This window comes from Myotis nattereri (assembly GCF_964212035.1).
Source record: "Myotis nattereri genome assembly, chromosome: 8".
Lineage (NCBI taxonomy): Eukaryota > Metazoa > Chordata > Mammalia > Chiroptera > Vespertilionidae > Myotis > Myotis nattereri.
In genome coordinates this window covers 36,448,527-36,465,127 of record NC_138083.1, presented here as the reverse complement: position 1 = coordinate 36,465,127, position 16,601 = coordinate 36,448,527, and the positions used below count along the sequence as shown (strand labels likewise).

The following is a 16,601-nucleotide window of genomic DNA, read 5'->3' as shown; positions in this document are numbered from 1 at the left end:
GAAGGACATCAAGAACTTCATGGGCAGGAAAAGGGAGCCAATTGGAGCCCATGAGAGGGCATAGCAGTGCCAGACTCACCTGCACATCCGGACATGGCCTCTTAATTGGGGGGGACTGACTGAGAGAGTCACCTGTTCCCAGCTCTGACCTCCTCAGGTGCTTGACCACAATGCAGCATCTCACGGGGAAACCCCTGGAGAAAAGAAAAGGCTGAAGTGGTAGGATGGTAGGCTCAAAAGAGAATTGGGTAGGGCCCACCCAGGTCCATCAGGGTAGGAGAGACAAAGGAAACATGGCACTGGGGAAATCCAAATTGACCAAAGTGATAGCCAACTGGCCAAACACACTTACTTCTCCCGACACTTCTCCAGAGCCTCATCAGCCAGTTCCTTCAGTTTCACAAGTTTTTCCCCCCTGTAGAAGGCATCTTTGGGGAGCAACAGACATTCCAGGCCTTAGGAAGGCACCATACTCCTCACCCCTTATCCATAGTGAGCACAATGTTCACAGAGTCCTTCCTGAGTTGCCTCTTAACTCTGGTTCTTCCCGCTGATTTGAGCTGATAGAGGGTTGGCTGAGGTAGAACCAGGAGCTAAAGAGTAGGCAGTCCCTACCCTCTACATCAAGCATGTCAAACTTGCTGCCCTTGGGCCGCATGCGGCCCACAACGAATATTTTTGTGGCCCAGCCAATATAATGGTATGTAAGAAACATTTTAATAAAAATTTCATAACAATTTTTACAATATCCTGTTATACATAATTATTAATAACGAACTACAATGTTCACTAATGACTGATTACTATAATCATATTGTATTCATTTCCCTTATGTGCCTTACACGCAGGCGCACCATTTCTCTCTACTAATACTAGCAGCGAATATTTTAGCAACCAATTACCACATCATTAGTCTTTGACTGACTTGTTTGGTGTGCGCAACAGGAAATATTTTGCTTTGGGAGAACAAGAAAAATAGGTTTATTTGCATTATGCTTATTAATTTGTGCAGTTATTCAATGTCTGGTAGTTAATGTTCAAGAAAAAACATTAATTTTTATTAAAATGTTCTATTATTTTATGTTAACGATTACTCATTTATTTCAGCCCTCTGAATTCAGCATGTCTCTATTGAAATAAACCTGAGTTTCTATGAAAATTGAAGCTTTTATTTTTTTTGTGGCCCACATAAACTTAAACCTTGTTTATTTGGCCCGTGTTAGCCTTTGAGTTTGACATGCTTGCTCTACATTGAGCAGTCCAAAGCTCAACCAGCTGATTGTAACAAAGACTTGGGGTACAGGGCTTCTGGAGAAGGGGTGAAAATTAGTCACCTGCAGTGATGAGGAGGCTGCAATTGGCATCCAGGATCCGCTCACATAGAGACTCTGCAGAAAAGCCTGCAAACTAGGGAAGGGAAGAAAGACTGAGGGAAAGGGGGACCCAGGGATAAGTGAACAAGGAAAGGAGTCATGCATAAAACCTTTAGAGTCTCTAAGTCAGGATCCTAGAAGAAACTGGATAACTGATATGGAAACTATAACAAAAACATTTTAAACTCCTTAGTCTGGTTCTTAAAATCCTCCATCATCCAGGCCCACCCTACATCTCCAGAGCCCCATCCCCAACCAGCCCCCCTTTCCAGCACAAATTCCTACCACAATGGAGTGGAGAGCCCCAAGGCGAGCACATGCCAGCATTGCTACCACAAGCTTTGGTATCATGGGCATGTAGATGGCCACTCGGTCACCCTTCCGGATGCCTGCAGGAAAAGGACACAGACCATGAACCATGGATCTTTCTTGCTGCTACTCGCTCCCTCTCATCCAGCTACCACTACCACCACCACCCCAGATCACCTCTTCTATTCCCATTACCTGATTCCTCCCATCCTTATCTACTTCCCCCAAGTCCTCAGATACCCCAAGGCCAGACCCTCCAGTCCCTTCCCCCCACCTTCCCACTCACCCTGTTTTCGGAGAACATTGCTGAACTGGCACACTTGGACCAGAAGTTCATGATATGTGATTTGGGTAGTCTCCTCTGGCTCATTGCCCTCCCTGAGATAAATCAGAAAGAACCAGTCATTAGGGAGTATAATCTCTTCTGCAAACAAAAAAATAGGAACGTGAAATCCACTCAGTAACACCAAGGCCTGTGAATGTCCTGTGAGGGTGAGCCATCCACAATTTTACCTTAAACTGACTGTTCAGATACTTTGCCCTTTCAAAGTATACTTTATACACAAGCTCTGTCATTGGAAAAATGTATTGTTAATCTCTCAGCCTCATTTAGGTTGATAAAATGAGATGATGGTCCTTTATATTCTATCCTAGGGATGTATTAAGGAGAAATTATATCACAGATGTAAAGTGGGGTCTCCAGATCACTTGCACCCAAGTCACCTAGGGAAACGTGTTAAAATGTAGATTCCTGAGCCCCTACTAAAACCTAATGAATCAGAATCACAGGATTCAAAAATCTACTACTTTATTACAAGCTGTTATAAAGAATCACTAGGTGATTGTGATATAAATTTAAAGTTTGAGAATCACCAGTCTCCATCAGCTGATTTCTGCCCTCCTCAGCCTCGCTTCCCAGTCTTCCCTAGACTTCACCTGGTTTTCTTTGATAGTCCTTCATTTGTTCATTTGCTTATTCAATAAATACTATGTATTATATACATGTATAGAAATAAGGCACTGATGAACAAGAGAAGCAAGATCCCTGACAACATGGAGCTTATATTCCAACGATAGTGGAAGAAATACACAAGTAACAAATACAACCAAGATAATTTCAGATTATGATAACCATTACTTGAGGAGAAATACTTTTTTAAAAGACATTTTAAGGAACTTTCATGATTATATGTGAATATTTAGCTACAAGAATATTCCCCCTCAGTGGTTTTTCTTTTTCAATTTTATTTTTTGAGTAAGTAATAAATACAAATGTTACTGCATAAAAAGATATGTGACGAGAAATTCCCTCCCCGCCACCCCCAATCACCCTGCCTACTAGCAACAACTGTTACCCTATGTTGCATAAGTTTCCAGAAATAGTCAATATGCAGACAAGGCCACTCCTTGTAGGATGGAAGGTATAGATAGGGAAACTGAATTAATGTGGAGTGATCAAGATAGTCCTTGGGATATCACTGAAGATGGAAATTTTAAAAGTTTAAAAAACTGAATTTTAATGCTGTTCAAAAGAAAAGTAAGCACACTATAGGTCCCAACTAAGCACAGTGTGGGTAGACGTGGGAAAGAGCTGCTATAACCACAGGACAGGCCTATCAGACAAGCATAAATACATGTATTTATGTTTATATATAGTCACTGTTTTCTATACAATGATAGCATACAGTACACATTATTCTGTGTCTTATTTTTATGAGTATACTATAAAGCCAATAAATCTTAAGTATAGAGCTCAATAATCTTACTTTTTAAAAAACTTAATATACATTGATATCATTCTCCATCAAGACTTATTGTGCTGTTTAATTTTCTTTGTCATCTGCATAATATTCTACTGTTTATATGTACCATAATTTATTTAACAAATAAATGCTTCAATTAATATCTTTATTCATGTGTTATTTTATTCACTTGCAAATATATCTCTAGGGTGAATTACTAGAAGTAAAAATTGTTGGGTCAAAGGATATGTGCATTTTAAATATTGATAAACATTAGAGGATGATACTCTAAATTTAGATGGTCAAGAAAGGCCTCTCCCTGGGGAGGTGATATTTGAGCTAAGACCTAAGTAATGAGAAGTAGGCAACTATGTGAATTCTTGGGAAGAGTGCCCCAGGCAGACAGACATTGAAATTTGGAAAGGCACTGAGGTGGTAAAGAGCTTGGCCATTTCAAAGAACAGAAAGGAAGCCAGTTTAGCTTAAGTATAGGGAACAAGGAGGGTAAAAATGAGAAGTAGACAGCACCAGATCATGTAGGGCCTTGTAGGCAATGGTAAGAAGTTTGAATTTTATTCTAAGTGGATTTCTCTTGGCTTCCCTTAAACACACACAAAGGCCCACCTCCACACTTTTGATCATACCATTGTCCCTGCTCAGAATACCTTCCCTCCTCCTTCAGGCACCAGCACCGCATAGCTCTCCCTAAATACTACACTACCCAGAGTACTTATGAAGATGGTAACTGAAATCCAGAGAGAGGTAATAGCTTGGCCAAGGTCACACAATCATAAATGGCAGAGCCAAGAATAGATCCTCAGGTCTTCTGATTTCAAGTCCAGACTCTTTCCCCTCACAGTGAAAAGGACAGGGGCTAGCAAGAAGCCAGGCCTTTAGAGGTTACACAGAAGATTATCAGCCTCTTTCCACTTCCTGGCTTACTGAGTAAGTTACTATCCTTTCCTTGGCTTAGCCCCCCTAGGGCTGAGAGGAGCCAGGCAGAGAGAGCTTTCTAATGTAGGAAGAAACAAGGAGAGAAGAAGCTGGCAAATGGCCCTGAATGCCAAAGGCAAAAAAGCCATTTCCTTAACTGGCCCACTGACGTGCCATAGGAACTTCAGAACATCTCCAGTTAAGGCTAAATGCAGAACATACCACATACCCATGCACATATGTTTCCACATGTATACCAATATACCAGCTCACCTGTGTACACTGAAATGCATATTACATATAACATACAAAATATTATAGGCATAAAATCTGCCTATTTACATACATAGACACAAATAAGCATAAATATATGGATCCAGGAGCCAAACATGGGTCCTTCTGCAAATACACGTACCACATTTATACACCCACCGATGTGCACAGCTTGCCCCTCCAGAAACTCTCTATCAAATCGTTGTTATATTTTTTTCATGAAAGTTCCCATTATTTGAAATTATCTCATGTATTTTATTTACTTGAATATTATCTGTGTCTTTCACTAGAATATAAACTCCATTACAACAGAGACCTTGTCTGTCTTGTTCATTGCTAACCCCTAGCACCTAAAATAGAGCCTGGTACATAGAAAGTACACAGGAATAGATAAGCACAAACCTATACAAGAATAGCTTATTTGAGCCCATTTCTAATTACACACACACACACACACACACACAGTGTACATTCTTCTCCCTGGCTCTGGGCTCAAGTTATACATTATTAATATAGGCACCTTATTCCTTCCAGTGTCTTCTTTCTCTGACATACATACCGGGCTGGGCCCCCTGGCTGTTTGGGAGGGGGAGGGTACAGAGTACTAGCATACTGCAATACCTCAAGCCCTCAAGGATGTTAGAATTTTTCAAAGAATATCCAATTTAGTCTCCTAGCTCGAAAGAGATCCAAGAGGCCACTTTTTGTGCTTAAGGTCACATGGTAGACTGAGGCAGAATAGGTACCAGGACTCAGGGTCCAGTCCTCTTTCCTCTACATTGGGGGTTGCAAACTCAAAAATCAACAGGATCCAGGCAGGTAACATAAATGAGTGAAGTGGACCATATAAAAGAAAAATTTTGATAGCAACAAGAAATAGTTAACTTTCCTTTTCATTCTTTCTTTCATTCATTTTTTTTAAAAGAATAATTTATTGATTTTTAGAGAGGAAGGGAGAAGAGAGAAACATTGGCTGCCTCCTGCACTCCCCCTACTGGGGACTGAGTCTGCAACCGGAGCATATGCCCTGACTGGGAATGGATTGATGCCCAACGAACTGAGCCACACCTGCCAGGGCTCCTCTTAACTCTTCTATAGGAAAACAGCAGTGCATGTGCAATGACCCCGTCTACATTTTTTGAGAGGAGGGGGGAAGGAAGGGGCAGGGACTGGAAAACTGGAGAATACTAGTACATGCTCTGGGAAAAGGAAACATCTAAATACATAAACTTAGCTCCTATTAACTTTTGCACTTCAGGAATAAAAGCTCAAATTTGCCTTTTTTTTTCAGTTTTTAAGAGGCCTGGAATCTATTTCTAAATTTTTAAGTGTTGACAACTAAATTTTAAAAGTTTCAAACACTGTGATCAAACAAAACTATTAATAAGATTTAGCTGATGGGCTACCAGTTGGGAACCCTTGCTGTAGACCAAACTAACTTCCCCTTTACCTGGAGGCTATAAGATATGGGATAATCCAAGATATACAGTCATCTCATCTTCATCCTCCAAGGAGCTTTCTCTACCTAACTTACCCTTACACTCTCCAAATTTATTGTAATCCATATTAATTCAAAATATATTTAGAATTAGGATAGACTACTTCTCTTCATAAATATTTCTACCATCCTAGACCAAACTCACCATTAGGTAAGTCAGATCATGTCACTCCTCTACTCAAAATGCTCAGATATCTTCCCATACCATTTTGAGTAAAAGTAAAACTCCTAACAATTGCAAACTAGTTCCTATATGAACTAAACTAGTGGTTGCCAACCTTTTGGACCTCTCAGACCACCAGTGGTCCGCGGACCACCAGTTGGCGACCGCTGATCTAGACCCTCATTACTTCTCTGTCCTCATATACACTCCTATTCTCTCTTCCTCTCCCTGTCAATCTGCTCCAGCCACATGGCCTCCTGTTTGGCAAAAACACCAAGCACACTTAACCTCAGAACTTTTGCCCTCTATTTGGAGCATTCTTCCCCCAGATAGCCACATGATTTATTCCCTATATTTGAGTTATTGCTCAAATGTTGACTTCTCAGTGAGGTCATCCTTGAACACTTCATATAAAAAGTATTCCTTGTCCCACCTCTCACAAGCCCCAGATTAACAAATTCCAAATTAACATATTTCATGAAGCCTTCCCTATTTTCTCTTTTTCTGCACCCACCCCAAAGCTGATACAGTTCTTTCTTCTTCCCAAGGCCCTTTATCTCACTTTCCTTGTGACCTATCATTTCTACCTTGCATTACATTTATTGAGGCTTTATCTTTCCCATTATACACTGGGCTCTCCCGGGGTAGGGATCATCATGTCTTCTTATACTCTGTCTCCTCCAAGTGCAGTTCGCACAATAAGTACTTAAGGTTCACGGTCAAATAATTGGAAAATGATAATTTATTAATGACAGGAAGATTAGGGCTCCCCCTCTCTATATGAGAGGGATAGTCATTGGATTAGAAATTTTAGTTCCCTAGACTAACAGAAAAGTAAAGTACAGGATAGGAGGAAAGAGTCAAGGAAAAAATATGCAGAGAAAACAGTTCTTCACAGAAGCTTCCGAGGGCAGTATCTAACCTGGTAAGATACACCTTTCAGAGGAGAAACTCCCAGATGAGAAGAGGAGTCAAACTTGTTATGAAAGAAACACTGGACTGAGCTGTTTAGCATGAAGAAGAGAGGATATTGAGAAACATAACAAGTCTCAAATATCTCACCCTATTTTAAGTCATCCTCATCTTTTGCCTAGATAATCACAATACTCCAAACTGGTCTCCCACTTCACTCTTACCCCCTTTCCAATCCATATATCAACCAGAATGATTTATATAAAAAAATAAAACAAACTACATCACCTCCTGCTTAAAACCCTTTATGGCTTCCATTACATGTCAAAAAATCCCAACTTTTACTATGTCTTGTACCCTCTCCAATTCATCTCCTGTCATTGTTCTATTCTGCTTAATAGGCTCCAAACATATTAGTCTTCCTATTGATAGAACACGTCATGTTCTTTTACTAGCTTTCCCCAACTCTTTGAATGGTTTGCTCTATCTCATGTTTCAGATCTCAGTTTAAATGTCACCTCCCTTTTTTTGTTTGTTTCTGTTTTTAGTTTTTTTTAAATTTTATTTTATTGTTTAAAGTATTACAAATAGAAGTACATATGTCTCCTTTTTCTACCCATTGGCCTTCCTAATGAAGCTTTCCCCAACCACCCTAAGGGCATCTGCCCTTCCTGTTATTCTTCATCACAAACCTCTGTTTATTTTTACTTTGGTTAAGTCTCACCTGTGGATATTTTTTCCATTGCTTTTGAGAGAGAGTGGAAGGGAGGGAGCGGGGGATGGGGAGAGAAACATCAATGTGAGAGAGACACATGGACTGGTTACCTCTCACATACACCCAAACCCCCGCTAGGAAGCAAACCTGAAACCCAGGTCTGTGCGATTGACCTAAAACCAAACTCTAACCCTGCAGTGCATGGGCTGATGCTTTAACCACTGAGAAACGCCATCGAGGACACTCTATTTCTTTTTTTTTTTTTATAGAATTTTTCTCAAGCTATAAATTTTTATTTACTTTCCTTTTTTTTCTAATTGTCTGTCTCCCCTACTTTACAGTAAGCTTTCTAAAGGCAGAGACCAAGTTGGTCTTGTTTACCGCTGAATGCCTAGTGCAGTGGTTGGCAAACTGCGGCTCGTGAGCTACACGCGGCTCTTTGGCCCCTTGAGTGTGGCTCTTCCACAAAATACCACATGTGGGCGCACACGTACAGTGCGATTGAAACTTCGTGGCCCATGCACAGAAGTCGGTATTTTGTGGAAGAGCCACACTCTCAAGGGGCCAAAGAGCCGCATGTGGCTTGCGAGCCACAGTTTGCCGACCACTGGCCTACTGCATTGCAAAGAACCTTGTATGCTCTAGTACAGCCGTGGGCAAACTACGGCCTGCGGGCCGGATCCGGCCCGTTTGAAATGAATAAAACTATTGAAAAAAAAGACCGTACCCTTTTATGTAATGATGTTTACTTTGAATTTATATTAGTTCACACAAACACTCCATCCAGGCTTTTGTTCCGGCCCTCCTGTCCAGTTTAAGAACCCATTGTGGCCCTCGAGTCAAAAAGTTTGCCCACCCCTGCTCTAGTATATACAGTAGAAGTTCAATAAATATTTGCTGAATGAACCTGAAGGATTAATACGCGAAAGAAGCAAACTAGTGTTACATAACTATAAATGGAAGAGCTAAGTCAAATAGGAGAGTTCAATATAAGGAAAGCCTTTCTAACTGTCAGAGCAGTCCAATGATGGAAGATACTCCTTCAGGAGCTCACTAACTCTGGAGATACCATGTAGAATCTGGGATTTGCAGGAATACTAAAGAACAGACTTCATGATGTGGTTGGGATCAAGTAAGACCAGTGTGTATCAACTTGTGGTCAGATAGTGTTAATAACACAAATTTCAAGGCCCAGCCCCACATAGCTGCAGAACAGGATACCTATTAGATCAGCAGTTCTCAACCTCTGGGTCACGACCCCTTTGGGGGTCGAACGACCCTTTCACAGGGGTTGCCTAAGACCATTGGAAAACACATATATAATTGCATATTGTTTTTGTGATTAATCACTATGCTTTAATTATGTTCAATTTGTAACAATGCAAATACATCCTGCATATCAGATATTTACATTATGATTCATAACAGTAGCAAAATTACAGCTATGAAGTAGCAACGAAAATAATTTTATGGTTGGGGGTCACCACAACATGAGGAACTGTATTAAAGGGTCGTGGCATTAGGAAGGTTGAGAACCACTGTACTAGATCATTCTCCAGGGAGTGGGGTCCTTGGAATTTCAATTTTATAAACAACCCATGTGATTCATATTTGCTGAGGTTTGAGATGGCCTTTAAGGCCCTTCCAACTTAGAGACTCTTTGATTCTGTAAAATTAAGAAATAATGTGTCCTATGATCCATAAATCACTGAACAAATGTGAGGCACTCAGATGTAAGTACACCTCCAAGTCACTTTCCCTTTCACAAAGGGAGCAAGGAGTGGGAACAACATAACTTGAACAATTAGCAGCCTAATGTTCCCTCTGGGCACTCCTGTCAGTAGCCAGGAGAGGAGGGGGAAGGGCTGGAGGAAGAGGTGGGAGGAAGCACACTCCAAAGATTTAGAATGCCAGAGGAGGATAGCTGTGCTTTTGATGACCACCATCCTTATTTACAGATGAGAAACCTAATGCACAGAGGAAAGTAATGGCTTGGAGGTTACTTAGCACATTAGTAGCAGCATTATTCTGAAGCAGTGCTATCCAACATGGTAGCCACAAGGCACATACAGCTATTGAACACTTGAAATGTAACAGATGAACTCCATTTTTTATTTTACTTAATTTTAATTATTTTAAATATTAAAAGTATCCTGTGGCTAGTTCTAGACTCTAGATATCTCTAGTTCACGGCATTCTACTTCTAAATGACATGGGAGAAAAGGAAGAAGCCCCTGGATCTGAGGTTCAGGCTATGGGACTTCTGCTTTGCAATGTGGGCTATTACTGTACCCTGTCCTTCTGCCAGCTATTTTCAGGCCTTGATCCAGGGACTTTGTGCCTGTTACCCTTGGCCAAGGTGGTTTTGGTGCCAGTTGGATTCTGTACCTATTCTCTGTTGAGAAGGCAGACCTGGGCTAGTACAGAAGGGAAATCATACACTTTTCCCACTGCATTCATACCTATTCCAGGAGGGAAATCATACACATTCATTCCTACCATCATATGCCCCTTGCTAGCCTTACCCAAAACAAGTGAATAAAGGCAACCCTCTCAGATCCTTTATTATCACAGCATTTGGAATGCTGCCTAAAACAGAATATGCCTGGAGCAGAAAAAGAAAGTGGGAAGAAAGCCAGGGATACCATTTTACATGTACATCAGATCTTTCAAGTACAGCAGACACACTAAAAAATATTCATTACAATGGTTCTTTTGTTATTTAGATAGGTAGTATAGTTTAAATCATTGTTTTCTAGCTAGTATATTCTATTCCTGTGGGTACATGAGCTGGAAAAGTTTTAAGAGAATAAGTGTTCAGATTCCCAATATCCATATGTAATCTTTCCTAACATTGATCTGAGTTGGGCCTCCTTTCCCACTTTCTCTTTCACAAATACCCTTCTCCCAGTTTATAAAAAAATCTCTCTTGAGAGAGAGAAACCAAGATGGTGGCATAGGTAAACACCGGAAATTGCTGCCTCCCACAACAACTTCAAAAATACAACGAAAAGACAAAACGGACATCATCCAGAACTACAGGAAGGCTGGCTGAGTGGAAATTCTACAACTAGAAGGAAAGAGAAAAGCACACTGAGACTCAGAGGAGCTGCGGAAGTAAAGTGCAGAGGTACGGAGGCTCAAGCACACGCGTGGAAAGGGGCTGGCACCTGAGGACGCGGCTGTCCTTTTGAATCAGGAGGGAGTCACAAGCTCCCAACTGCTCTGAACTACAGTTCTGGGAAGTCTCTGGGGACCCAGGACTCATACGGGGAGAAACTGGACTGTCTGGCAGCAGGCAGAACTCAGAACTTGAGGGCGGCTTTCTCTCAGAGGTGCTTGCAGCAATTACTGGGACACTGAGATGCGGAGCCCCTTAGGGTAGAGCTGAGGATCAGCCATAGCTGTTTGCTCCGCCCTGTTGATTCCCTGAGACCCCACCCCACCCAGGCTATGGCAGAGGCTTTTGCATATGAATGCCCTAACCCTTTGTGATCTGAAAATTACCTAACAAATTGCAGCTGGGCCAGACAGACCCAGAACTTCCAAGAGAAGGCCCAAGGCCCCACAGCAGCTTGCATTGCTTCACAGCTGGGCCTCATCTGGGCACCTCCAAACCCCGAAAAAGGAAGGGGAATCTGCAGATCTCTTCATAGCTTCTGCTGGGTAGCCTCAGGCAGAGGCTAAATTAGCACCTCCTTAGATCCAAGAGCCAGTGTACCCAGTGGTCAGAGTGGCACCATCCAGAATACAACTCCTCAGATCCATAACGGACACACTCAGGGGGCAGACTCAGTGAGCACCAAAGCCCCACTGAAGCAAGTCTAGCCCCAGAAGGGTGTCTTCAGCACAGAAGTTCTCCCACTGCAGACATAGCTGATTCTCACAGCCAATTGGCCTGGAGGTCAATTCCTCCCAGTGATAACTACAAAAAATCAAGGCTTAACTACAACAAGACTGTGCACAAAGCCCACAAAGGGGTACACCAAGAGTGTCCACCTTAGGTAATTGGAGAGGCTGAGGCACTGGGCCCTACAGGACACCTAGCACACAAAGCCACTCTACCAACAAAGGGAAGCATAAAAAATGCAGAGACAACGAAACAGGTCACAAATGACATAAATGGAGGAAAGCAAATGACTGGATATAGAGTGCAAAACCACGGTTATAAGGTTGTTCAAGAGTTTTCTGGAAACCGTCAATAAATTTAGTGAGACCCTGGAAGATATGAAAAAAGACCAACTAGAAATTAAGCATACACTAACTGAAATAAAGAATAATATACAGAGATCCAACAGCAGACAAGAGGATCCCAAGAATCAAGTCAAAGATTTGAAATACAAAGAAACAAAAAATACCCAACTGGAAAAGCAAAAAGAAAAAAGCATCCAAAAACCTGAAGATAGTGTAAGGTGCCTCTGGGACAACTTCAAGTGTACCAACATCCGAATTATAGGGGTGCCAGAAGAAGAGAAATAACAAGATATTGAAAACCTATTTGAAGAAATAATGACAGAAAACTTCCCCTACCTGGTGAAAGAAATAGACTTATAAGTCCAGGAAGCACAGAGAACCCCAAACAAAAGGAATCCAAAGAGGACCACACCAAGACACATCATAATTAAAATGCCAAGAGCAAAAGACAAAGAGAGGAGAGAGAACCAAGATGGCGGCATAGGTTAACGCCAGAGTTTGCTGCTTTGAACAACTACTTCAAAAGTGAAACTAAAAGACGGAACGGACATCACCCTGAACCACTGGAACGCTGGCTGAGTGGAAGTCCTACAACTAGGAGGAAAGAGAAACGCATATGGACACTCAGAGGAGGCGCAGTGCTGAAGTCAAATTCTGAGGTGCAGAGTGCTCGGAGCGGGCTGGCGGTGGAGGGCGCGGTTGGCGTTTTCAATCGGGAGGGAGTCGCAGACTCTGAGCTCCAGATACAGGCGAGTCTTTAGGGACCCAGACTCAAACGGGAGAAGCGGGACTGCCTGGCTTCAGTCAGAGCGAGTGCAGCTTTCTCTCCGAGGTTTGCAGCGGGTGCTGGGACTCAGAGAGGCAGAGCCCCTGGGGACAGGACTGAGAGCCGCCATAACTGCTCTCTCCGGCCCACCCTGTTGATCCTGTGCGACCCGCCCCGCCCAAGCCCTGCACAGAGGCATTTGCCGGATAGCCTCAGGCAAACGCCAGATTAGCACCTCCCTAGAGGACAGAAGTTCTCTCACTGCTGACACAGCTGATTCTCATAGCCACTTGGCCTGGAGGTCAAACCCTCCCTGGAATTAGCTACAACAATCAAGATTTAACTATAAGACCACGAACAAAGACCACTAGGGGGTGCACCAAGGAAGCATAACAAAATGCGGAGACAAAGAAACAGGACAAAATTGTCAATGGAAGATATAGAGTTCAGAACCACACTTTTAAGGTCTCTCAAGAACTGTTTAGAAGCCACCGATAAACTTAATGAGATCTACAAGAAAACTAATGAGACCCTCGATGTCATATTGGGGAACCAACTAGAAATTAAGCATACACTGACTGAAATAAAGAATATTATACAGACTCCCGACAGCAGAACAGAGGAGCGCAAGAATCAAGTCAATGATTTGAAATGCGAGGAAGCAAAAAACACCCAACCGGAAAAGCAAAATGAAAAAAGAATCCAAAAATGCGAGGATAGCGTAAGGAGCCTCTGGGACAGCTTCAAGCATACCAACATCAGAATTATAGGGGTGCCAGAAGATGAGAGAGAGCAAGATATTGAAAACCTATTTGAAGAAATAATGACAGAAAACTTCCCTCACCTGGTGAAAGAAATGGACTTACAGGTCCAAGAAGCGCGGAGAACCCCAAACAAAAGGAATCCAAAGAAGACCACACCAAGACACATCATAATTAAAATGCCAAGAGCAAAAGATAAAGAATCTTAAAAACAGCAAGAGAAAGAAACTCAGTTACCTACAAGGGAATACCCATACGACTGTCAGCTGATTTCTCAACAGAAACTTTGCAGGCCAGAAGGGAGTGGCAAGAAATATTCAAAGTGATGAATACCAAGAACCTACAACCAAGATTACTTTATCCAGCAAAGCTATCATTCAGAATAGAAGGTCAGATAAAGAGCTTCACAGATAAGGAAAAGCTAAATGAGTTCATCACCACCAAACCAGGATTATATGAAATGCTGAAAGGTATCCTTTAAGAAGAGGAAGAAGAAGAAAAAGGTAAAGATACAAATTATGAACAGCAAATACATATCTATCAACAAGTGAATCTAAAAATCAAGTGAATAAATAATCCGATGAACAGAATGAACTGGTGATTATAATAGAATCAGGGACATAGAAAGGGAATGGACTGACTATTCTTGGGGGGGAAAGGGGTGTGGGAGATGCGGGAAGAGACTGGACAAAAATCGTGCACCTATGGATGAGGACAGTGGGTGGGGAGTGAGGGCGGAGGGTGGGGCGGGAACTGGGAGGAGGGGAGTTATGGGGGGAAAAAGAGGAACAAATGTAATAATCTGAACAATAAAGATTTAATTAAAAAAAAAAGACAAAGAGAGAATCTTAAAAGCAGCAAGAGAAAAAAAGTCAGTTACCTACAAGGGCGTACCCATACGACTGTCAGCTGATTTCTCAACAGAAACTATGCAGGCCAGAAGAGAGTGGCAAGAAGTATTCAAAGTGATGAATAGCAAGAACCTACAACCAAGATTACTTTATCCAGCAAAGCTGTCATTCAGAATTGAAGGTTAGATAAAGAGCTTCACAGATAAGAAAAAGCTAAAGGAGTTCATCACCACCAAACCAGCATTAGATGAAATGCTGAAAGGTATTCTTTAAGAAGAGGAAGACAAAAAAGGTAAAGATAAAAATTATGAACAGCAAATACATATCTATCAACAAGTGAATCTAAAAATCAAGTGAATAAAAAATCTGATGAACAGAGTAAACTGGTGAATATAATAGAACCAGGGGCATGGAAAGGGAGTGGACTGACAATTCTTTTTTTTTTTTTTTTTTAATATATTTTATTGATTTTTTACAGAGAGGAAGGGAGAGAGTTAGAAACATCGATGAGAGCCGAAACCGGTTTGGCTCAGTGGATAGAGCGTCGGCCTGCGGACTGAAAGGTCCCAGGTTCGATTCCGGTCAAGGGCATGTACCTGGGTTGCGGGCATATCCCCAGTAGGAGATGTGCAGGAGGCAGCTGATCGATGTTTCTCTCTCATTGATGTTTCTAACTCTCTATCTCTCTCCCTTCCTCTCTGTAAAAAATCAATAAAATATATTTTTAAGAAAAGAAGAAAAAAAAAGAAACATCAATGAGAGAAACATCGATCAGCTGCCTCCTGCACATCTCCTACTGGGGATATGCCCGCAACCCAGGTACATGCCCCCGACCGGAATCGAACCTGGGATCCTTCAGTCCGCAGGCCGACGCTCTATCCACTGAGCCAAACTGGTTTCGGCTAGACTGACAATTCTTGGGGGGAAAGGGGTGTGGGGGTGCAGGAAGAGACTGGACAAAAATCATGCACCTATGGATGAGGACAGTGGGAGGGGTAAGGGCAGAGGGTGGGGTGAGAACTGAGTGGAGGAGAGCTATGGGGGGAAAAAAGAGGAACAACTGTAATTTTCTGAATAATAAAGATCTAATTAAAAAAAAATCTCCCTCCCTCCCCCTTCCTCCCTCTCTCTCTCTCTTCCCAGTCCTTATTATTTCTGTACAATGTTGAGGTTACTAAATAAATAAATAAATAAATAAACCTCTAAAGTGTCAAACAAAGGGACAATTTGAGAATGTATAACTGGACAGAGAAAGCCCCAAGAAGGCAAATCATAGAGCTTCTGTAAGAAATCAGTATTGAAACAAGTAACATCTTAATTCATTCAGGTGACATACTCATGACAAACAACTTGCCTTATATTAGAATTATAATTCAGAAGTTAAATAGTATTCACAGGGTCATATATTAACATACTTATTTTAACTGAGAAAGAAGTTAGGTATTTTCTAACAGAAAGTAAATCTGATTTGGTTGATTATATTGACAGTGAGAACTGCTATGCAAATTAGGTTATATGATGGAAATTTTCTATAAATTATGAGCTAAACTTGCAGTTCCAAGGTTTTGAAAAAGATATATAAAATATATACATGTATACAATATAAAACACATTGCACATTGCAATTATTTAACATTATGATAAAACTAGAAGCCTGGTGCATGATATTCATGCACTGGAGGGGAGATCCCTCAGCCCGGGACCCCACGGGAGATGTCCGCCTGCTGGCTTAGGCCTGCTCCTCCAGCAGGCAGACATCCCCCACGGGGTCCTTAGCGCTGCCTCAAGGTGAGAGAAGCTCCCACTACTGCCACTACACTTGTGAGCCCTGAGCCCGGCTTCTAGCTGAGTGGTGCTTCCGCTGTGGGAGTGCACTGATCACCAGGGGGCAGCTTCTGCATTGAGCATCTGCCGCCTGGTGGTCAGTGTGCATCATAGCAACTGGTTGTTCCCCTGTTCAGTCGATTTGCATATTAGCCTTTTATTATATAGGATGTTTAAGTATAAACTTTAAAATGTGTGAAGTTACATAATTTTTCAAAATTCTTTTAAGTGTACAATTTTTAAAGTTTAAGGCTATTGAGCTAAATAATATTTCAAATATTATTGTC

The 16,601-nt window shown here is 41.8% G+C and overlaps 1 protein-coding gene across 2 annotated transcripts in view; it reads right to left on the bottom strand.

Moving 5' to 3' along the window:
- ACSS2 (acyl-CoA synthetase short chain family member 2) overlaps nt 1-16,601 on the bottom strand; it is a 67,408-nt gene that overhangs the window by 13,939 nt on the left and 36,868 nt on the right. For both annotated transcript variants that reach the window (XM_081097027.1, XM_081097026.1), the window contains exons 3-7: nt 1,969-2,060; nt 1,659-1,762; nt 1,335-1,407; nt 353-428; nt 80-194 (exon numbers count right to left, since the gene is read on the bottom strand). In XM_081097027.1, the coding sequence (XP_080953153.1) occupies nt 80-194; nt 353-428; nt 1,335-1,407; nt 1,659-1,762; nt 1,969-2,060 (460 nt within the window). The remainder of the gene's footprint in view (nt 1-79; nt 195-352; nt 429-1,334; nt 1,408-1,658; nt 1,763-1,968; nt 2,061-16,601) is intronic.